Source organism: Tubulanus polymorphus, chromosome 3 (assembly GCF_964204645.1).
Source record: "Tubulanus polymorphus chromosome 3, tnTubPoly1.2, whole genome shotgun sequence".
Classification (NCBI taxonomy): Eukaryota; Metazoa; Nemertea; class Palaeonemertea; order Tubulaniformes; family Tubulanidae; genus Tubulanus; species Tubulanus polymorphus.
In genome coordinates this window covers 22198129-22221951 of record NC_134027.1, presented here as the reverse complement: position 1 = coordinate 22221951, position 23823 = coordinate 22198129, and the positions used below count along the sequence as shown (strand labels likewise).

The 23823-nt window shown below is 38.4% G+C and overlaps 2 protein-coding genes across 6 annotated transcripts in view; one reads left to right on the top strand and one right to left on the bottom strand.

Annotated features, from left to right (window-relative positions):
* Positions 1-914: 914 nt before the first annotated feature.
* LOC141902462 (HAUS augmin-like complex subunit 4) lies at positions 915-11455 on the bottom strand. Of its 2 annotated transcripts, none has more exons than XM_074790196.1 (8): positions 11388-11455; positions 9263-9402; positions 8971-9096; positions 8320-8451; positions 7379-7606; positions 5954-6084; positions 4536-4613; positions 915-1187 (listed from the first exon to the last, which is right to left on the bottom strand). In XM_074790196.1, the coding sequence occupies exons 2-8, from the start codon at positions 9383-9385 to the stop codon at positions 1001-1003; spliced, it is 1005 nt and encodes a 334-aa protein (XP_074646297.1). In that variant the 5' UTR covers positions 9386-9402; positions 11388-11455; the 3' UTR covers positions 915-1000. The 2 variants fall into 2 exon arrangements, with proteins under 2 accessions (XP_074646297.1, XP_074646296.1); XM_074790195.1 differs by lacking the exon at positions 11388-11455 and adding an exon at positions 10929-11096.
* A 3110-nt stretch (positions 11456-14565) lies between these two features.
* The window catches only part of LOC141902885 (hepatocyte growth factor receptor-like), a 38167-nt gene continuing 28909 nt past the window's right edge, over positions 14566-23823 (top strand). For 2 of the 4 annotated variants that reach the window (XM_074790809.1, XM_074790806.1), the window contains exons 1-4: positions 14566-14711; positions 18545-19689; positions 20247-20429; positions 21037-21174. In XM_074790809.1, the coding sequence (XP_074646910.1) occupies positions 18571-19689; positions 20247-20429; positions 21037-21174 (1440 nt within the window). In that variant the 5' untranslated portion in view covers positions 14566-14711; positions 18545-18570. Of the gene's footprint in view, positions 14712-16712; positions 16932-16980; positions 17130-18544; positions 19690-20246; positions 20430-21036; positions 21175-23823 lie in introns of those variants that run through there. The other 2 variants (XM_074790807.1, XM_074790808.1) reach the window with 2 other exon arrangements.

Here is a 23823-nt window from a genome sequence, read left to right as displayed (position 1 = left end):
ATTATACCTACAAGGAACTGTCAAATATAATGACATCCCAGCAAAGCGATTGCCAGGGGGTCACACATTGATTCTGCTTTAAGCGGTACCGGTCTATTCGTTAATCCGTTCAAACTGGTAGAATTCAAATTCAAAATAACTTTATTGATCCTTAATGTTCAACATATACATCATTGGATTGACATTTTCAATAAAGTGGACAGGACAAACAAGAGACATGGAGAATAGAAAAAAAACAACAAAACAAAACAACAAAAAAACAAAAATAATACAGTATAATGGAGCAGAATAACCAAAATATGTTCTCTCCCCATTCGTACTTGACAATGCGAAAAAAAGTCCGAAAATCTATGCGGCAACATTTTGCCGGTGCCGGTACTACCTGTGTAGGCGGAATTGGTTGTGATTATAACGCCTAGATTTCAAAGAAAAAAAAGCTGCATGGTTAATTTCTTTATCCGTTAAAAAAATATTCCGAATATTATGTTCTTTGCGAGCGAGATTAACTGAATATATGTAAGACACGTTACGCTACGTTAAAAATTTTCTTTATTCAAACTTCAGGATACGGTTCGACTCGTCGACGCCGCATTCGGATTTCTTTATGGCCGGCTTTTGGTTCGTTTTAGAAAAATTTCAGGCGACAATGCGAGAATTTGTATTTTACGACACCAAATTGTCGACAGATTTCTCTCGTGGTAGAATCAAATGAAAACAAAAGGATATATATGAATTTTCACGTGTGGCACTTAATATAAGTCTCATTCCATGTACCATAGAAATGGTTGTAGTGAAAATAAAATCCTAATCCTAATCCTATACAAACACATACGGAACTAGACAATGGTCACATGGAAGCCCAAGAACCAATACATTAAGTCTATGAAAATATGGATTATTTTATTGAACAACTTTTTGATACAAATATCAATTCATTTATACGCACCGGTAATTCTGACATCTACTGAACCTCTAGGAATAGGAAACCAATACTCAAAAGTTACGATGCCATATTTAAAGCTAAATCGGTTAATGCCAGTTTTTGCATGTCGTAATGTTGTTTCAATTTCGAATATTCATTCACTAATTCATCGAATCCCATTCCTACTGACTGATACGCTTCGATTACTTTCGTCATATCGTCCAAATCGGAAAGTTTCTTCTCAATTCGTTGATCCAATTCTCTTCTGAAAAACAAGTACGAACACAAGCGATGAATTCTGTTGTAAATTGAAACAGTCCCGCAGTTCGTGATACAGTCGAACACGCTTTTTAAACCGTTACCTCAATGGCAAATGGTTTAGTTTCAAACCAAATGTTAGCTACGGTTGGGTTCAGACATGCCTAACTTATCAATTACTGTATCGTGGACAAAACACCATTTTCAAGGACGTAATAAGGAAAATTGAAGAATTAAAACAATTTTTACCGGGACTGGGAGATTGTTTCCGGGACAGCAATAGTTTTTCAATAGCATAAAAAACACCCTCGCGGACGGTGAGGCATTTTCAGCGACGCAGCTCAGGGGCCGATCCAAAGGGGGGGGTTCAGGGGTCGTGGCCCCCGCTCAGCTACTAAAAAATCGTTGTCTTGAAGGAATATACTCAAGACAAAGCGGGCGAACAGTACTACATAATCGGTACAATATCATCTTATGTTTGGCCAAACAGTACGCTGTATAGACCCCCGATCATCAATTGTCACGATGGGTATGACATGCACTTGGTGCCCGTCATATTTCTATATGAAAATGTATGAAGCTACAATTCACGCATTTCATCTCAATTACGGAATTGACAGATGTACCCCAAGAACTTGGACGTTCTAACCGATGTTTCATCTTAAAATCAGTCTGACCAATTCCCAAATGACTAGAAACCATCACTGCGCTTATGTGGAGAGACTTAATCCTCACATATTTGGAAAGTTAGAGAGAATACCATAACATGCTGTCTGATAAAACTAATGCTTTCATTTGTTGGAAGTTGAATTATGACGGTGATCTCCAGTCTGTAAAAGTTTTTTTTGTTTGTCGATAACTCAACGTAACAAACTAAACGGAATGTGATTTGTGAACTTTTATATTGCGAATTGTTCAGATTGAAAATGTGTAGTATTTCTACAGGCGAAATTTAACACGTTAAATTGCGTTAAGGTAAATGTTGAATGTACGAAGACACCAGCCACATTGAGCTTCAATTCTTCTTAGAATTGGCGTCGTAATGAACCAATGTAAACAATCGACAAACTTCAATTATTTCTCTAATGCCGTATTCGAGCTGGAATTATTCTGTGGTCGTGGTTGCTTTGCGCTGCAGGTTACGTGGCCACAGCCTGCGAGATCACGGTCAGACCATGGACGTATAAACTAGATTATACGTGATGATTTCTAGTCATTTGGGAATTGGTCGAACCTACACATGTAGCACAGTATCATCGTTCTAACATCTGCGGCAAACAAGGCTGGCTCGTACTGCGTCATCGGTAATTCGGCCGGTTTTATTCCGTAAGGAGCCTTCGGAAAGCAATGATCACGAATTCTAGTCACTTGCAATTTGGTCGAACTTATAGCAGTAACATCGTTCTAATGTCCGTGGTGAACAAATCCGGTAGCTCCCGTATTGTGTTATTGACAATTCTGTCTGTTTCGTTCCTGTTTGGGGCTTTCGGAAATTTAGCTACGTTCCTTATAATGATAAGTCGTAGATTCCGCAGTTTATCTTACGCTAACTATCTGACCGTTTTGTCTATCAGTGATTTTGTCTATTGCATCAACTTATCTTTGATGCCTGTTTTACAGTTCGTTCTCTGGCGAGCGAAAAGCGGTGCTATATTCATCTTAAATTCGCTGATCGGCTGTAAAATCTACGAATTTATCACAACGCTAGCAGTCCGTAATAGTTCGTGGTTAATCGTAGCGATAACTCTAGAACGCGCGGCAGTTGTGCTCTTCCCGTTCACCTCTCGTTCGATGTGTACACCGAGATTCGCTAGATTCGTTACGTTGATAATTACTGCGATGAATCTGTTGATCATATACCTTATACCTACTTTGTCGGTGCATTTTTCCGAACAGTCTTCTGGATGTTTTCGATTATTCGCCCAGAGAAAATATTTCCTGATTACCGTTTTCTATCTTTACATTCTACCTTTAACTTTGATCGTTACGTCAAATTCTGTTATAATAGTTCAGTTGTTCAGAGGTTCAAAAATGGTTTCGTCCGATCAAAAAACAACAAAATCAAAACGTACAACAATAATGCTCGTAACAGTTTCACTCGCATTTGCAATATTTACAATTCCAACCACTATTACTGTATTCTTGCCAATCTCACTGGAACAGAGAGCATTTCTATTTGACATTACCACTCAATTTCAATCGTGCAACTATGTGATCAATTTCTACATATATATTCTACTGGGACGAGAAATTCGCGAATATTTCTGTATGAAAATTCGCTGTAGAAGTTCATTGACATAACTATTGATATCGAGTTTGATTTGCATGACACACTTAAAGGCATACCTATACTGATGGGGTTTCATGCCCCGGGTTCCCAACGGTTTGCTACACACATAAAAAATTTTATTTTGATCGATTTTACCATAAAATTTTTAATTTACTTCGCTTCAGTGACGCCAATGTAGTCAATTCAATAAGATCGTCGTGATCTCAAAGTCGCAACATTGGAAAAATGCAAAAATGCAACAATCATCGTTTCAGCTATCAAATAACACTCTTGTGACAGACTTATAACCAGTATTTTGATTTAAATGTGAAATGACTTCTCGAAAGGGCATCATATCGAGGACACAATAAAAGGCATAGTAATGCCGGGACGGTAAGAGCAGATAATGATATATCAAAAGGGGTAAAATATCTGAGGTAACGGAAAGGCCAACCAAGCAGGATATGATTCCATGAGCTGATATGGCCCAGCACTGAAAAAAACATGTTAAATAAATATCCACAATCAAAAACAAGAGTAACCTAGAAAAGCCACAAAAGGGCAGAGTGTGCCGGAAATTACAAGAAAAAAGGCACCTCACTCTCAACACCTTATTTGTGTTTGATGATCAAAGACAGATTATGAAATTCAGAATCTTAAATTTGTCTCTTAAAACTGCTGGGATCCTCTAAGATTGCGTCTCAAACAATCTTCAATTTTTAGAAATATTTTCGACTCTGCACCATTGGCGCTTGTCTAGCATGGATCATCACGTAGTATCAGCTCACTGCCATTTCCTTTTTAGAAGGCAGTCGAAAATCTGTCTCTGGATCTGTCCTGACAATCTGTGAAGGCTAGATCTTTATTTCTATTTTCACTGGGTGAAGCTTAGATCTTTTGAAGATTTCCAAATCATAAGAGATCCGATGACACAAAACTCATTACATTATTCATTCATAAATAAAATGCCGGGTATTCAAATAAGATATACGAAAATTGAACGATCGCTGATTCCAAATACAGAATGTTTTTTCCCTGGAAAGTTTCATAAAAACAAAGGTAACCAAACTGGCGCAAAGTACTTACTCGATTTTGCCGAGAACTTTAGCCGGTTCGTAATCATTCTGACAGTACGTGTAATACAATCGTTCGCATTCTAACTTCCTATGAAAGAAGATAAGTGCATCACATTTAATTGATCAACCAGGAAACTACAACAGACATCAATCAATCAAAATGCAGTATAATTCTTAAAAGGTCGCTGACCAAATGATAGCTATAGCCTCGTCTACACTCGACTATAGTGAACTGATGTTAATCTCAGTGTAGAGTTAACAAATAAAAACCCACGGTAGATTATGTAGAAAAGTTTATTTTCTAACAGTTTCGGGGTTACTTCTAAACCCCATCATCAGAAAAACTAAAATGATACAATAAGGAATTGCAGTAACTCAAAATTATAGTGGTTACCATCTACACTTGTTCTTAGACCAGGGTCATGAGTCCACACTACGCTAGAAACAACGCAGAGTTGACCATAAGACCTCGGTTTCAGAAACCCTTCTTTTGGAAAGAAAAGTACACTCCGCATTGAATGCAGCAGTGAGTTAAGTGTAGACGCTATTCACTGCGAACTCAGGTTTTTGGTCAAACCGTTAATAGAAACCCAGGTTCAATGTGCTAGCGTAGGCGTAGACGTAGCTTATGAGTACAGTTAAATTCACTTAGGTCATAGATAGAACAATCATTATGTTGAATTACCCAAATGACGACTCACAATTAGTAAACAGGTGCGGATCCAGGGGCATGTTGTGACTATGTCGACCAATGAAAAGGGCATATATTCTTAATTTAGGGCGGAAAGGTATATCAGCAAAATTTTTGAAATTTACCTATCATTTTAGAGCTTTCTGAGCATCTCTGAGAGGCATATAGTCAAGAAACATAGGTTATATATTTAGGAAAAATATCTATTGTGTATCTCAGGTGGTTACAACAGCAAATTTTGATACAGAGAAAAAATAAAAAGACACTTTATAAGTCCTACCGTGTCGAGCGACACGGTCGACAGGGTCTAAATCCGCCCCTGGTAAACTGAATTCAAACCAGAATGTTTCAATGCCACATACGTATAGCAAACAGTAAATAGGCAAGAAATTGAACGAAAGGTAACAGACATATTGCATACTACATGAACAACAGTGTTTGCTTAATTGTTCAATCAGAGTTGTTGGTTCAAGTCTGGAAAAGTGAACCCATCTCTACTCTAACATCAAGTTTCATGGGTATCCATCAATGAATTTCAGGCCGTAACACGCTAACAATAATTTCAAGAAGGCTACGTTCGACGGCCAATGACCTCCATCTTCGATGGGGTAGACATCTCACCCGCCTTAACAGTCATACTAACTTTCAAAACAGTAATGAAAGTCCCACTAACTATAATGTATCGATACATAACAGTTAGCGTAAGTTAAATCCACTGCGTAGCCTAATTTACTTACTTCAATTTAAGCATTAGACCTTCACCTTTAGCTAACAGCCAATCACAGTTGGTTTTGTCGGAGTTGAGTTGAAATTTCAATTTATACGTGCTGATTAATTCTTCGACATTACGAATAGATTTCATCACAACCTAAAAACAATTACGATATATATATATATATACAGTTAACTCCTACTAACTCGAATCAATTGGGACCAATTATTTTTGTTATCCCGCTCGGTGATAATTGAAAATACAGTGGAACCTCGCTACAACAAACATCAGGGATCGAGAAATATGTTCGTTATGTCACCTCAATACAAGTCATTATAAAGATACATATCTACAATTCAATATCGAAATGTGCACGATAGTTTTCAACCAATAGCTCGTTATATCCGGTATGAAATAATCAAAATCAAAAAATCTAGGACGAAATGTAGTTTTTATCAACTGAGAAATCATTACATTCCAAGGTAGTTATAACAAGGTTCCACAGTAATGGATTTCAATTCACCATATTCTGCATCGCAATGGTTCTAAGATGCGGGTTCACGTTGAAAATCTGTCCAATATTTCATATACGTATACACCCGAAACGTCTTCATGCAACACGTCCTCCGAGAACTTCTGAACTGTTCAAAAGTTCTGATGGGTGTTTCCAGCCAAGCAATGTCCAGTTTTTGATTCAACGCAACTTCGGTGTTTATTGGGGCCACGAAAATTGTTTTCAACTAATTAGCTGTTGTTGCACAAGCTCACTGCGTGCAAAAATTCTCGAATACTCGTACGGTAACCGCCGAGTAAGATCACAGAGTCTCGTTTTAGAGTCCATGATTAGATCGTCATGTTACTCCATTAAAAATATAGGCCTAGATTAATTGAATTTGTTCTAGTTTACTTATGTTGATACAATAGTGAAACCGCATACTTCCAGGAATTCTAGGAATATTACGCTTCACGCTTTCGGAGGTTTTTCATTAGGCGAAGTTCGAATACCCGTATATATATACAGGCATGAACAAGGCGATTCGGTAAACTATTTCTGAGTCAGTAGGAAATTAGTGGTAAGCAAGGTTAGCATAGGTTAACTCGTCCCCAGCTACAGCCTGCCAGTACACATATTCCTTAACCCTTTCAGTGCGTCTACACTGCAGTGCGGTGTCTATATCAGTGAAAGATTTTGCTAGTACACCGCACTGCGGTGTATTGATGTAATTAGTAATTATCTCTCTTGAAAAATGGCAGCACGTGTCAAACATAGTGAAATACTAGTAACTAACGATACACCGCACCGCAGTGTAGACGCACTATAGTGGTATTCCCGTTATTCAACACACTAGGGTGGAATTTTTTAGAATTTTCAAATTATCTCCAGCACTATAGGGTATCAATTAGTGAGCACTGAAAGGGTTAATGAATGCACCCACCACCGCCAACGTACCTTGTGATAAACTTCCAATAAATTATGCCGAAGTTTAATTTCTCCTTTCACTAAATCTTTTTGTTGTTGCAATTGACTAACGTCGTTAATAATCGAACGACTGAAACCTTCCGCCGAACAAATGCCTTCAGTTTGCTGCGGCAGATGAAATTGTATCAAACGACGAACTTTCAGTTCCAAACGTTTGCGAATTTCACTCATCAGCTCACTTTTCACCGACTCATATTCCTACAAATCATATTAAAACGTACGATATCGATTATGCAGTAAAGCAACAGAATTCCTCAATTGAGAAATACATGTATAAACATCAAAGGGAATCAGCATTTAGGACTGTATGTTTTGACATAAAATCACTGATTTACATAAAGTTCAAACCCGGATTATTTGGGACCAACAATCCAGTTTAATGGAAAATATGAACGTTACTATAAGAGGCTTCCTGGAGATCAGTCATTCCTGGATATAAGGAGTTTTTAATAAGAAGGTATCCACATTCACACTTTCATACCCGATTACTATAGGTTACTCCTAAATCGGTACCGTTTATCTTGGTAAACCAATAATTTGGTGGCTTTGTAAGCAAATTTCTATCCTATACACAAACTAACCTCGGTTTCCATTTCGGCAACCACCCAATTGGGTAAAAAGAATCCTGGTCCCAACTGTATCTATTAAGGCGTAATTTACTTTATAACTAGAAACATCTCTAATTGCCTACTTCTCAAAACTGTGTTTTTAAAGGAGTTTTCGGGCATTTTGCTCAAATCAAATCACTTATAAAAGCTTTTTCTGTTTAGAAAGAGTCGTCAAGGAATCAAGGAGTTGTATGGACCCTGTATCATATTCTACAGACATACACACAGAGGTTACTGACATATCACAGAGGTTAAATCATCCTTCTATTCAAATGAATAAGAATTCAAGAGGATTGCTCTTACTTGCTTATTGAGACGTTGCAGATCGACTTTATCGAGATTGAATAATGTGAGGTTGGAAGTTGGATCTGGATGACACGTTAGATAATCGCTACATTCAGCGCTGTTCAACATCGCTTTCACCGCTACTGAAAACTATCAAAATACAGTGGATCTAGTTAATACGAATATTGTGGGAAAAAGTGAAATTTACGTATCACACAGGTTTCGTAATATCCAAATCTGGATCGATATAAATGTCATAGCTGAGACATGCTAATTATGTTAATTAACAGAATGGGGAGGTGCAACGCCAGGTTTCCCCGCCAGATGGCATGTCGAATACTCAGTCTTTCGTTGTCAAAATCAGTCCATTTTCAACTGAACTTCAAACTGAATTTTTAGGCTCCCAAATCCATACGTTATCATATGACCCAACAAATATACTTTAAATTCATTTTTCTACTGAGATGGTGTGTCCAGCTCAATAAAAAAACTCATGTGATCGACACTAAAGAGCTAAGAATAGAACAAATCCCCCAAGTAGGCCTATAGAACCCAAAAGTCCATTTCGCATTCAACATTTTTCAAATACTTTCTGTTGACCATAATCCGTTGAAAACCTTTCATTTTAAGAAACTGCTGAGATCAAAGATATTCATTCAACTACTCAACCTTAGAAGACTGCTGTCGCTGAGATGTGTCTTCTATTTCTTGGTCTTCGACGATTTCGTGAATTGTATTCAACAAAATATTACCATTGATCCATTTCAGCTTTTGAAACGTCAACGATTCTCTTGCCTGCAAAAAAAATCCGCCAGAAAAAGCATTTTTCAACTACGAGTATCTTCATAAAGATTCTAAAGGGACCTTTAGGTTTGGGTATTTTGAAATTCTTATAGTTGTTGGGATCTTAAAAGAGTAGAAACTATTCTCAAATAGTAGTCAGCTCTGCGTACGTAGATACCTGTGCAATTTCATCAACGGTGTCGTAAGAAATGCCGGTCTCCGAGATATGGTGAGTGATCGAATTCAACAGATTCACGAATCCCGGATATTTCTGATAATCTTCTTTCGATAAATCAGGCATCGGCAAAACATCGCTTACTGTAAATATTAAAAAATTTCTAAAAACGTATAAATTCCAATTATTAAATGACAAAAATAATCTAATAATTTTGTAATAATAATCTTTAATAATTTCTGACTTTTCAAAGAGAAAATTTCAAGGAGTGTCTGCATCACTTTCACATCTCAATTACTGTCGACTCCTCCTCAATTGGTACTGCTTATCTTAGTAAACCAATTATTTCGGAGGGAATCTGTATGTATAATAAGTACCAGGTAGGCCTAAAGCCGAAAAATTTTCTGGTTGCCAATTTCTCATAATTCAAGGAGTTTTCAAGGACTTATGAGCATATTGCTCAAATTCAAGGATTCTCAAGGAGCTTAAAAAATATTTTTCGTTTGGAAGGAGTTTTCAAGGAATCAAGGAGTCGTAGGGACCCTGCTATATAATAAATATATGGATCAAGTGGCCAGCGATAGATTTTCGACAAGCCAACTCTTTTCATCAGAGACAAGATACTGAGCTAGGAAGAATTCCCAACCAAACCTTGCAAATAGCCCTATCTTGGGAGAACACTTTATTGAATTGAATTGACTCGTCCAGTTAACTGGTGGACAAATACCACGGCATCAATGACTTTTGATTTTTACAATGCCATCCAGCCACCAGTTTACTTAACCAATATTAACCCTTAACTTGCCGTAGGCGACTGTAGTCGACACACTGGGGAACTGCCGTAGGAGACTGTAGTCGACAGCCCGACCTAACTCGCATTTAAAGTTTGTTTTTATGTCGCAAGCGCCCTCGCAGCGCGTTGAGACGTAGTTCTAAACGCACGGCACTGCCGATACTCGAGAATCCGAACCCGGAATTAATTAAATAGGGGCTTGTCACAATTTGATGGAGGATGGATGATACTAATTAGTAATCGCTGTGGCTACTCGTACGGACCCGTACGGATTACTCTGGAGTCTATTCGTACGGGACTAGGATCTGTACGCTAATAACTGTCGCTGATTGGCCGATTAACGCCGCGCATGCGTACAGAGGTGCACGACTTAGAAAATTCAAGGAAAGTGTGGAGAATAGAGTTAGAGAAAAATAGCAGATAGAGCGAGACTCGAACCCGGGCCAGTAAATTACTAGCACAGCATCGTACCACTAGACCACCGAGCTCGCTGACAATCGGTCGAATGTTTTAACTACATATAGCCTCACCGGTAAAAGTGCAGATCCGCACCTCTCCGCGTAAACGGTTCAATCAATTACTTAAATATCATTGTTTAAGATTCAAAATGTCATCAGCAATTCAGTATATTGTCAATGGCTAATTTTCAGATATCTTCACTAGAGAGAGTATAGAGATTTTAGCCTGGATTCTGTCATTCAACAGATTGCGTCAATCACGAGAGGTGCGGATCCACTTCGATTAGTAATAGTATTCCTTCTTTTTTATATAGGGATACTGGTATCATCCATCCTCCATCAAATTGTGACAAGCCCTGGTTGTGGTGATGTTTTTCGGCCTTCTTCTCAATCTCAATCAAAAGAAACAAGAGCTCACTAGGTACTGCATCATCAATCAATAAAGTGTTGTTTTCTTCTTGGACTTCTACAATTCTGTCCATTGCATGCTCATAAAACTGTATTCAGCCGTAGGAAGACTTCAAACAGCACAGGGCTTTGAAAATTGGATGACAGCAACCCGGAAATGAATTTAGCGCGTCTCTGTGGTACGCGGCGTCATTTACAGTATGCGCGTCTTAGTTTGTATACACCCGAGCAAGCGCCATCAGGTTCGAATCTAGTCAGTAACCTGTCTGTGGTTTAGTTTCACGATCGGATATTTTCACAAACCACAGTCAGGAATGGGAAGGTCATTTTTGTATGAAATCTTCGTCAGCCAATTTGACTGACGAGTAATTTGCCTGGCATTTCATTGTCTCTTAAGATATCCGTCTAATTTTTGTTGTAATCGACGCACAACAGATTCGTAGTTTGTCTGATACCTATAACACCTCACCTGACGATCTTAATCCATGTGCAAATCAGCCGTAAAGTGAGAGTAAATTTCCGTCCAGTCAACAGCTGCCATTTTGAAAATTACTGGAGGTGCTGGCACCTGTGGACTGAGGCCAGGACAACAGCACAAACTCACGAAGCGAAACGACGAAATTGAAAAAATTAAGAAATCAACACTTTTTCCCATTTTGCGTTTACAAAAAATTTATTGTTTTATTATTTATCTTGGAAAACACGAAGATTTGAAATATAAGTTGGAAAACCATCAAAAATAAAAATTGTCGTTTCGTCTTGGAAGTTTTATATAAATCCTTGTAGGTCCCCTTGTCTTATCATGCCACATGTGCAATACAGAGAAATGGCGGCCAATGGCGAAATTGGTGGAGAAATTAATTAATTTCTCAAAATAATGTTGATTAACCACTCGAAACATTCATAAAATTGGATTATTTCGAAAGGTACCTGTGTAAGTTTGTGAATTAAGCCATTAATTGTGGACTGAAGTGAATAGAAAGTATATTTTTTAAGTGTTACTTTTTTCAACCGTGTTTTGGTCCTTGTCATCCCTAACGTTGGTATAAGCTCATCCGATTATAAAAAGCTTACCACCAACGATTAGGTAACTAACTAGTTCGAATCCCAAATTGACTGGGCTTTAAATAAACAAAAATCCCACGAAAATAGTGGACAATGAGCTAATATTTATTTGTTAGGCGTTTCGACTGTGTCTTAATAGTCTTGGGAATACTAATTCATTGAAACACCAAATAATGCAGCTCCATCAGAGTAGTTTAGTCATAGCCGCGTGGAGCAAGTGTCGACGCCGGGGCCCCTCCCAAGATATTTTTTTTTAATTTGAAGCCCTATCAGAGCACCTGAGGCAAGAGAATAGCAAAAAAACCCTTGTCTGAATTTTAGGCAATAATATACCACTTTAAATATTTATTGCAATTTGAAAGTGCCCTTTTTGTGACAGTTATTGAGGAGTCATGTTTTGAGCCAACTATTTTTTTATCCCTTTTCTGAATTTTTGGTAATTTAACGTGCCCTTGGCAATTCAATGTGCCTTTTGGAATTTTTCATCAAATTGAACGTGCTGATAGTCATTGGGTCTAGAGCACTTCAGTAATATGATTGAAAATGATTGAATGCGCCCTCACGTTTGGAGATTAATTCAAGGAATTTTTAAAACTATTTTGGAACCCTTTTCTGAATTTTTGGCAAATTAACGTGCCTTTTTGACAATATAACATGCCCTTTTTCACAATATAACATGCCCTTTTTGGCAATATAACGTATGCCTTTTGGTAATCAATATAATGCCCCCTTTTTCGCAATTGATTCAATATAACGTACCGGCCTCTTTGGCAATTGATTCAAATCCTAATTCATTACAGGACGGGACGTCGGATTTTGCGGGCGCTGGTGGCGGGCCGGACGGTATTTTTATGAGAATCTTTATTGAAGAGCACTTTAACAAATTTAAGGGGTCGCACGTGCCGGTTAGGGCGGCATTGTGCATGAGTCCATGCTGCATAATACGCAGGGAATCCCAATATATAATTTATACTAAAATTATTCGAGATTACTGAAAAATGTATCAAGTAGCTTGGAACTAAAGATGACGAAAAAATATATCGAGATTCTTTGTTTTTATTCGGGTAAAGATCGACTCGGAAACTTTCGAGAACGGACAGGAGCTTACCGAGCTGGTGGACTGGCTATGAACATGAATTCAAATCTGGATGATAAAATATTTACACATAATTCATATTGGGAATAAATTCGGAATTTTAAGCGGCCCTGTGGACGGCCGGGCTTTATCAGTTAAACAAAAAATCCAATCACAAAGATTTGCATTGTCATGGTGGAAATGATTCTCATAATATTTATCAGCCTAGCATATTCATCTTTCCTGAACCAGAAATTATGAAATTGCTCTGGAAGTAATGAATCAAAACTAGATCATTTTTCTGCTAATTGTTTCGCTTAATCAGTGTCACATTTCTTGTTGTCTTGGTTTCTATGGACCCTTCATGATGGTGCCCGGCGTTTTTATTTCCGCTGCTGCGACCTATCGGCGAATTTCAGAACAATCCCGGAAATAAAAGTTTGTTTACTTTTCCTAACTTTTTCGAAGTAAATAAACTAGGTTTTCACGTGTATTTTTCGATTTATTTGAAGTCAGGAATTTTAGCGACTCAAATATGGTTAGAAACATATAGGTGATAGAATATGGATGGTTAACGCGGAATGACATCGCTAGGAAAACGATTTTTGAAGTGAGTGAGGCGATGAGCCGAGGACGTCTACTAGTCTATACACCCGGGGCCCGGCCTATTCTTTCAACCGGCAGTGCCCATGATTACAGTAACGTTTCAAAAAGTAAGTGCAAGAAGCTTTCTTTTAGTCAATCTAATTATTGTACAAATCAATTGTATCGATTGGTCTAGGCCCTATCATATGAAGACCCCAGCTGGTTCCTACCGTACCACAACAGGGAGGGGCTCATATAAGTTGTAGGTAATGTAAAGACAATAATCTGTTAATCCAATGTCTATAGTATATATAAAATAACTAAGAAATTATTATTTTATATATACTATAGACATTGGATTAACAGTTTATCACTTTTACATTACCTACAACTCAGATACGAGCCCCTAAAAAAGAGTTCAGATAGATTGATTGATCTTGGCCTTTTGTTGTAGAAGCGCACACCCTGAAGTTGGTCTAACTAAGAAAACCAATTTTTTTACAAATCACCATCGAAAATAAGACAACAAAATTTAAAACTTTTTTTTTAAATTTGGGAATGGTTTTTTTGCAGAATTCCGGGAGGCGAATCCATCAACGAGAACTGTAGTTTAAAAAGCCTATTAAAAAACTAAAAAACCTATGGCAATTATTATTGCCGGTAGTTGTGACTAATTAGAATTTTATGTTTTTGGTTGTCTTGTTGAAAAATGTAGTTATATGCTCAGGTGGTTATTGTCAAATGGTCAAGCACCTGGCGATGATTGTCTGCAATGGATTCTCTACCAAAATCCCACGTAGATAAGATAAATGAAGGTCATTGACGAAAAAATAGTAACTACTGCTGTGCACCAGGCATCGGCCTAATGTACTCTGACCCTGATAACTGTTGATGAAAATCACAGCAATCTCTGCTCACTGATTGGTGGGTTTATATAATTGCTGCCTAGTTTCTGTGTAATCAGTCTATTATAGACCAGTAAACCACCAACGAGCAAACAACTTCAACTGTCTCTGGTTCCCGTGCTCTCTCTCAACCTTCCTGGTATTTTGATACTTCGTTTTAAAGGTAAGCTCGATTTTTAATTTTTAGTCGATAATAATTCAATGGTAAAATGTAAATTAAGTTTCGACTTTCTCCTTTAAAAAGTGTTTCAAAATCTCGGATTAATTAGGAAAAAATCTGCATGCAAAATGAATGGATAGATTCTTTTGATATTGATTTCAACACCAGGGCCCACCAGTTCAACCTAACTCAAGAGTTAAGAATGATAAGTTCACTTCCATTACTTTTTTTCATCTTAAAAAAAGGATTGACCCTGCAATTTATTTGATTGGTAGATTTCTTTTGATTTTTTGTTTACATTACCATGGTATTGAACTTTAAATTCATTCGTCAAAATTATAGAATATTTCTCTTTCTGTTTTTGAGTAAATAGGGTAGTTTTTTGGACTTCGCTATTTATAACTGTATTTACTTTTACTTATAGCGAACTTAATAACGTAGGATTGGCCTGAAATTTCATTTCACCACACCGCAGGGCCCGGTTTTATCGACTTGTATTATCTTTAACCAGGTGGTTAACTAAATTGAAAAAGAATTGAATAAGCCCCTGTATTAAAGTTGATAGGCTACCAGTCCATAAAACTGGCTCCAGATGATGGCTGTTTAGTTAGGCCCTAGCTGAAAGAGTATTTTCAAATTTCGACGTAAATTGTGATTTCAGTATTGTCTTGGGGGGGGGGGCGTTGGGACTGGTCGGGTTAACAGGGTGCAGCAGTTTGTTTTACCAGCTGCAAAAGCGTGGAAACGAAGACATGAAACAAATTATGTTTTTGTTTGCGAAACGTCGTCCTAGCTTAACTTTTTTACTGATGAATTCTTTGATGAATGAAAAAGCTGAAACAACCGTTAAAAGCAGCTGCTCTTGATTTCTATTTATTGCAATTAACGGCAGCTTTTATTTAATTTTCAAGGCTCTAGCATGAAAGCATGTTTATACATGTCCTTATAGGCTAAGTTTTCAAGAAATGTTTATTTTTGGGATAACCTTCATTTCATTGTTGAGGACTAAATTTCAATGAGGCCAAAGGCGTTTAGTATGTTATGTAATTTGTAAAGGCTACTGAGATTCCATGGTTTTACCTATAAACTTATCAACATTGCTATCAATAAGTATTTTCGGTCCACAGATAAGCAGCTTACTAAACTGATAGGTTCATTCTGTTGTACTGGGTATTCAGCACTCCCCACTGAGTTGTCCTAATTTATTCTGTATAACGTAAACAAGCTGTCTTGTCGTTCCCGATGTCATTTCGAATATTGGCGGTAAATTGCGATCTCATCCAGATGTAGGAGATCAGGGGAAAAAAATTTATTGAGCCAGGTTACTCAAGACACACAGTGACTGGCCTTTTGTTCACCTAAACTATTGCTGGGTGCTGTGGCAGAGTTGGTTGATGAATTTTCCGATCTTAGTTATAACGAAACATTGGTGGTGTAATATAGAAGAATAGTAAGTTCTAAATGACAATTCTAAAGAAATATGAAAATGAATTTTCTAAAAGGCAAGTGCCACAGCAAGACAAGAACCCTAAACCCGACACAGAAAGCCTGCTCATTAGCACATAGCACATAGCAAGACAAAAACCCTGAACTCTTACACGGTAAACGTTTTGCATTGCAGAAATTACGACGTTTCATGTCAATAAGTGAATTATTTAGGCCAAAAAAGATAATTTCGTATTCTTTTATCGCATTTTCAATAAAGTAGTTATGAACTGATAAAGCGCTTAGACGTTCAATGTATGCCAGCCTTCTATGGCCCTACTAGTAGTTCATTCATTCATTCATTAATTTGTAGACATTTTTTTCTTGTGATTAATTTTTCATTCATTGTTTATATTTTCAAGAAGAATATTTCAATGATTCACACGTGCCGATCTCTATTATCTTTTGCGTTAAAAAAATGTATATTTCAACTGCTACCAGACATGACTTGGGCGTTAGTCGAAAATGGCCCTCATTCATTTAGATCGCGGCTCATTAAATTCGATGAGTCAAAGTTATCTTTGTGCGTTCTATTAATTTACTGAGGGGAATACCCCTTTACTTTAACTGGAGTGTATAATTCTATGAATGACAGCTATTAGGATCCGGTAGTAAAATAAAACCTGGCATTGTCGCCGGTTGTTGACAGGACTTTGTATGTACGTCATGTACTAACTATATACGAATGCGCGCGTGTGTCATAGATCGCAATACGTAAGTGGATTGAGGCGCAATTAGGTAGGTTCATACGAAGAAGAAAAATTATCAATCAAATTTTGCTTGAATTCAAAGTAGATTTTTTCGCTTTATCAAATTTACATCAGTTTTGCTGGATTCCTTAAATTTCGAATACTTGAGATCTCGATAGGTCGAATGGTCACGTATAGGATGTCCGCTGTTTGTATGGTTTAGAATTTAGATAAAGGGGATTACCTGGTATGAAGAGTTCCTTGAATACGTAGTCGGACCTTTTTAGACCATAAAAAAGTGTAATATCTGAGTTAGATGTATTTTATAGTGTCACCAAAGGATATTTAAAAAGAAAACATCCGATTTTCTGTGTTGATAGGATCTGACTCGGGCGGAGTCTACTGTACATAGGTAGTTTAACTTTCGTTTTTTTTCAGACCTATGTACTTTTTCATTACGATTTTCCTTGACAAGCTGCAACAGTACATGGCATCATGAATGAAGGGGGTCAGATGATAATGACATCAAGTGGGGCACATATTTGGCATTGCTTACGTCATTCGTTTCATATTTGGTATATTTCAACCCATAATAAAATGGAAGCCTCTCCTTCATTTCTTCTTTCACCGGGTTGATAAGACCATTGAATTTATTTTCTCAAATAATGAACATGAATATGAAAATTTTTGATTACTACATATTAATTGAAAATTGACATATTCGAAAAACTATGATCTGAGATATGACATTTTTTTATCCTGGACTTCTTAATCGATCTAAAGGGTTCTTCATACTACTCCTTGATTAGTAAATTCAATGACATCAAATCTCTTAACTTGAGAAATAACTCTAAATCAAAATCCTCAAAACATTTTGAAAAGTCTCCGGAATATTTTCGAAAGCCAATGGGTTCCCGTCAGCAAGGATGGTTCCTGGCCTTATCAAGCCAAAGTAATCTTCGACTTGGAATCCTGGACTCAGTGTAGGATGCAAATTAAGTATTGCGATGGGACACTGATACATATTCAAATAGAATCAAAGATTTTCTAGGGATAAGCACAATAAGGATAAAACAGACAAACACAACAAAGATTTAATGGTTTTACTTTCGTACACAAATTTCACTAACCTGAACAAAGTGGTGGAGCAAGTGTTTGTCATAAAAGATATTGATTAAATCTGATTCATGCGTATTATTTATATAGATGTAGGTTTTTTTTCTATAGTGTGGTTTTTTTACAGTAAAATGAAATATGTCTCCACATCCACTTAGGTTCATTAGTCCTGCCAAGGACTCCATTTCATTTTCCATGTACGTATGTACAGGAAACCTCGCCTTATTCAGACATGACCAACTCGGACAAAAAGGAAATCATTTTCTAACTTCCTATTTTTCGTGTTTTTAACTCAGCTTAGCTCAGACAAATTTTGCTGGTCCTAGTTTGTCCGAGTTAGGCGACGGTTACTGTACAGTAGAACTCACTGAATTCAAATGACTAGGTACTGCACAGATTTCTAGGAATTAAGTAAAATCGGAATTATGAATTATAGTTTACATGGTTCCAGGTTAAATGGACCAAATATCAATTAAAGATTAAAAATCCGGATTTAGCAAGTTCTAGCCTGTATTACTATCTATGAATTTTCTTTGTAATTTCTAGATGAATGAAAAGTAACTGGAGGCAAAATGAAGTTTACAGAGACTAGGATTATCATCATTTCGTTCTTAACCTTGTCGCTACTGATAAGCACAAGCTCAACTATCGACGACCATATCAGATTCGCTCAGCCGAACGGCGGTACGAACTTCCGACAGGTCACCGTGACGACATTGAAAAACGGCGTCGAATACGTCTACGTCGCCGGCGACAACCGATTGTTTCAGTTGTTCGCGCGTAACTTGACAATCGCGAAGGCGTTCGCGAGCGGCCCGGTTGACGACAACCGCAAGTGTCCGCCGGCGCCCGCGCGGTGCGCGTACGGCCGAATGCGCGCGGACAACGTCGCGAAAGTGCTTGAAATCGACGACGACACGCGTCTGCTGCTCTACTGCGGCTCGGTCGGTCAAGGTCGTTGCACGGGCCACACGCTCGACGACGTCGCGCGGTCGCGGTCGATCGGCGGCCGATACAACGCACAGTACGTCGGCGGCGCGGGCACGGTGGTTGCGTTTTTCAACCAGCTCGTATCGCAGTACGGCCGCGCGAACATCCTGCACGTGGCCAACTCGTACGACCGACGCGACCTGCGCTACAACTCGCACGCCGTGTCGTCGCGACGTCTGCTCTACAACCAGACGACCGACGCGTACTACATCGCGTACACCCGATTCGACGACTACAAGAAGAAGTATTCGCTGATCGACATCAACCGCTCGTACAAAACGTCGTACATCGTCGACTACATTTACGGATTCGAGTACGCCGGGTTCGTTTATTACCTGGCGATTCAGCGCAACTCGACGAGCGGCTATCAGCAGTACGGCAGTCGACTGATCCGCACGTGCGTGCAAGATCTGAATTATATATCGTATACGGAATTACCGATACAATGCACGAACGGCGACTACAACGTCGCCACCGCCGCCTACGTTCATAAAAACGAACTGTACGTGACGTTCGGTAAAGGTAAGAGTTTGTTGTCGAAGGAGTTGGACGAGTCGGCTGGATCCGTGATTTGCGCATTCTCCATGGTTAGCGTTGACAAAGCGTTTCGAACGGTACAGGAAGACTGCTACAGCGCGATCGGGCACCGTCTTCGTTGGATCTGGGATACGAAACCGGCTTGCGAATATGAAATGGGGCTGGTAAGTTGAAAGAATGCTGCGTTCTCACTATGCTCGATGATGGCCATTAGAGTGTGGTTGAATTTTTACTTAAAACAACGGGTTTGGGATTCCAAAGGGATGCATTTGAATTGACTATGGACCCAGTTCTACTGGTTTGGGGATTTTGTTATTCACATGCCTCGTTCTAAAGTTGTTAGTTCACGGTCAATTCTGGACCTTGAATGTACAGTTGAGGATTTGATTAACTCCGCACCCCTGCACAGTTGTTTTATCAAATCGACTCTGGACCCAGTTTCGCAGTTATGGGCTTTAAGCCGCTGTAAGCCCTCAGTTTCTGGAGCAAGTTCTATCTTTGGTTCAACTTTCACTGATGTCTGGAGTTGACCCAGTTCCGCGGATGTGGGTTTGAACTGGTAACAAAGGTTGGGGGGTTATATTCGGCTCTGCACCCAGCCCAGATTCATGGCTTCATTCATTGATTTGTTACTTCCCTTGGTGTCACCTTCTAATCCAGTATATCTTTTTCCCAGTTGCATTTGAAAGTGAAATTTTCAGCGTTTTTTTTTTGTTTTCAGGATTTTTCAAACGATAATGTTTACTGTAAAGGATCGTTAAGGAATTCAGGAGTTGGCAGTGACCGTCCATACATCAGCCACGTTCAATACGCTCAAAAGCTTGTTTTTACGGCGATACATGTCATAGAATATAAAGATTACGTCATTGGTATTCTAGGAACCAAAACCGGTCGTGTTCTTAAGGTAAGGGAATTAACTTTTGCTCCAATTTTATGGGTCAATCTACCTTTTAATTTACACGAATATTGATGAGTTTAGCATGCAGGGTCCGATTGTTTGGGCCTTTTGACTCTCCCAGCCCGAACCTGGTTCAGGGAATTATTAGTTGGTCTTAGGCAACAATGGCAATTTAATCAAGCTGGCAGGGTTTCGTGTTTTGTGGTTTTTTGTCCTTTCATCACAATTTACTCCTTAATCGGTACAGTTGGGACCAGGATTTGTTTTTACCCAATTCGGCGTTTACGGAATTAGAAACCAAGTTTAGTGGTATAAGGGATAAAAGTTTGCTTACAAAATCACTGAATTAACAGTTTACCGCGATAAACAGTACTGATTTAGGAGGAGTCTACAGTAATTTGGATATGAAAGTAATGCAGACACGTCCTTGAAATTTTCTGCTCGAAAATCCTTATATCCAGGAATAATTGATGGGTCGGGACCCTGAATCAGTATTTGAGTTAGATATTCATATTTTGACACCTTTAGATAAGGCTTTCATGCCTAAATGAATTTTCCTTCGAAAATTCAATAGCAGCCTTCATAAAACGGACCTATGTTTGTTTGTTTACAGTATTTTCTGGGAGGTTATCAGACAAGAGCCGGAACTATGTTCGCTAATATTCCCGTTACTACGGAACCTATCTCCAAGGATATGGCGTTCTCCACGCACAACAATGCTTCCAGTCTCTACATGCTATCGAATTCGAAGGTAAATATTTTGAATCAATTCAGGGTTTGTTTAGCGTAAATAAAACTTTAGTTGAACTATCCATCCATCCACAGCAGTTCACAACTTTGGACGACTCTGATGTAAAGGTTCATAATAATTCAGTTATAATTAGTTCATAATATTGGCACAAATCAGGCCCGGGTAAAATTTGGCCTGTGGCTAATTAGAGAGCGCATTCACATGTAAACCACTCATTTTATAATCTATGCTAAACAATGCTTAAAAAGCGAGTCACTTCCAGAACCAGGGGCAATTCAGTTGCAATTCACATGTAATAATTTGACTCTGCTAAAATTTGGCTCTGACCTGGTCCGACATTTTTGGTTGGGTGAAATAGGAACAGACCTATGTGATACCCGTGTGAACGGTTGTTCCTGGTTTAATTCAGCAAAATGCTTGTGTAATCGCGGCTATGGTTGCAGTCAACTCATATTAGCTCTGCATAGCAATTGCGATGAAGGTCAATGGTCTCAACGACTGGTTTTGATCTTAAAATAGGGATTGTCCCTGTTATTTATTTGGTTGGTAAATTTCGTTTGATTTTTTGAGTCCCTTACGGACCCACCACACCTGCCGGGAGCGAAACAGGGGGTTTAGTTTTGAAATCGGAAATCGAAGTACAGATATAGTTGTGTGTTCAACGACTGGTTTAAGAGGGGTGACCACCCCTTTCATTTTTAAATCAACCCTTCTAAAATCAGCTACCTCTTATGAAAAAATATCTGCTGCCCTTACCAGAAATAGAAGATCACATCAAAAAGTAAGCTTTATTGTCTGTATTTTTGGTGGGGATCGAAAGCCTTGCTATTTCAGCAGCCATTACTTAACAATGGATGCAGCTCCCTTTATAAAATTCCAGCATATGGAAAACACTGAATGTAACTACTAAATTTTGATAATAGAACACATACAATTTTGAATGTTCCTTGATAAAGAGACATGGGTTGATTTTTGCCCGATTATTGCACGTATGTGCAATATGAACAGCCAGGATAGAATGTGAACTTCAGGCTGTAAAAAAAAAGTCGCCGTACTTGCCAAATATCAGTTCATGCTTGATATTTTTCACGGCGGCGCAAAGTTCGTTCGCTAAAGGCTGATAATTGCGACAGCATATCAATTTCGAAAAAAGAAAAATGTCGATTTATTACATGATTATCTCTTCCCGTATGACATGAGATTGATAGATATATATCGAATGTCACAATAGGCATCGGATTTCCTCAAGTGAGATGAACGAATCAGGAACAGAAGACAGGGTGGCCACTTACCTGGAAATCAAGGAAAATTCTGGACCCAGTTGTCCACAGTTCTGTGTTAAGATTTGACTCCGAGTCAACTCATTGAAAACGACCTAGTTTAAACTCGGAGTTAACTCTAACTCACAACTGTGGAACCAGGTCCTGCCATTTTTTTTTGCCTTAGAAAAAAGTCAGGGAGTTTTGAAAAAAACGCTTAAAATCAGGGACATTTATTGACATTGCTGGATTGCACGTGAAATCAAACAGTTTCCGTCTATGTGTTACATACGCATTTGAGCGTGTTAATCTGTAGGATTCTTATCGAATCAAGACGGAGAAAACACGCGCATGTCACTGAAAAAGCATGTCAAATAAAATAAAAGGAGTATAGGCCTATTACAAATGAATTTGCAAGAATGGCGAATAAACTTGTGAATATTGAAGGTCGTCCTTTGATAAGGCAATCCTTTAATAGAGAGTAGAATGTATGTAAAAACAATGATTTATTCAGACTGCACAGTTTCACTGGTCGTATTATGACAAATTCGAGGTATGTGTTCAATATATTAAGCTAAATATCCAAAAAAAATTGATCCCAGAGAAAATTGGATCGACTCGATTGTGCTGGGGGTCATTAGGAGGCTGAGAAATGAGGTTCTTGGCAAGGAAACCCCGAGTCCGGATCTAAAAACCAAAACAACTGTTCATGTGTACATTAGTAATATTATGGAACTTGAATAGATTATTAATTACGAGCACGATTTATGTAATATTTCAGGCGCGGATTCAGACGGTAGCGCCCTAGGCACGTGCTACCGTTGCAAAAATCTTGTGCCTTTTTTTCATGCCCAAAGTAGAAAAGGGCACTTTCTTACAAGACAAGCTAGATGATTTTAAACAGAAAGCACATAATTCTTCAAGATTTTGTCTTTATTACCTGGAAACTACATCTCAATGCAATTAATTTGCTAGAAAGCACTTCGTCTCAGGACTTAAATTGCTTGGAAATTTCAGAATGCCCTTTTTATTTCAAAATGCCCTTTTTATAAGTTGCGCTACCCTCGGCAGTGGCCCCTGTATTTGGGAAACTGTGGAGGCCCAGGTGTCGATTAACAAATTGAAACTCGAGACATGAAATTAAGTCCAGACAATACAACCGGTGTATCACACGCTACTCGGGGAGGCCCTGGATATAACTGCGCCTGATTCGATAATAACACAATGCGATATAATCTTGATTATACGGCCGAATATGATTGTATAATAAAAATAAGACCTGATTGAAAATCACGAAACCAATTTGCCGAGTATAACATAGTGAGATAGCATTTCATAATAATAAACAAACATCGATCATCGAGGGGTTTTAGTTTTCAATTTCCCCCGC

What these genes read in the sequence shown, in the direction of transcription:
- LOC141902462 (XM_074790195.1), bottom strand. Translation starts at nt 10,992, where the DNA reads ATGGACAGAATTGTAGAAGTCCAAGAAGAAAACAACACTTTATTGATT. An exon ending in CCGTTGATGAAATTGCACAG is followed by an intron (nt 9,097 to 9,262) that starts GTATCTACGTAC and finishes TTTTTTTTGCAG; the next exon opens with GCAAGAGAATCGTTGACGTT. An exon ending in GGTCTAATGCTTAAATTGAA is followed by an intron (nt 4,614 to 5,953) that starts GTAAGTAAATTA and finishes CTTCTTTCATAG; the next exon opens with GAAGTTAGAATGCGAACGAT.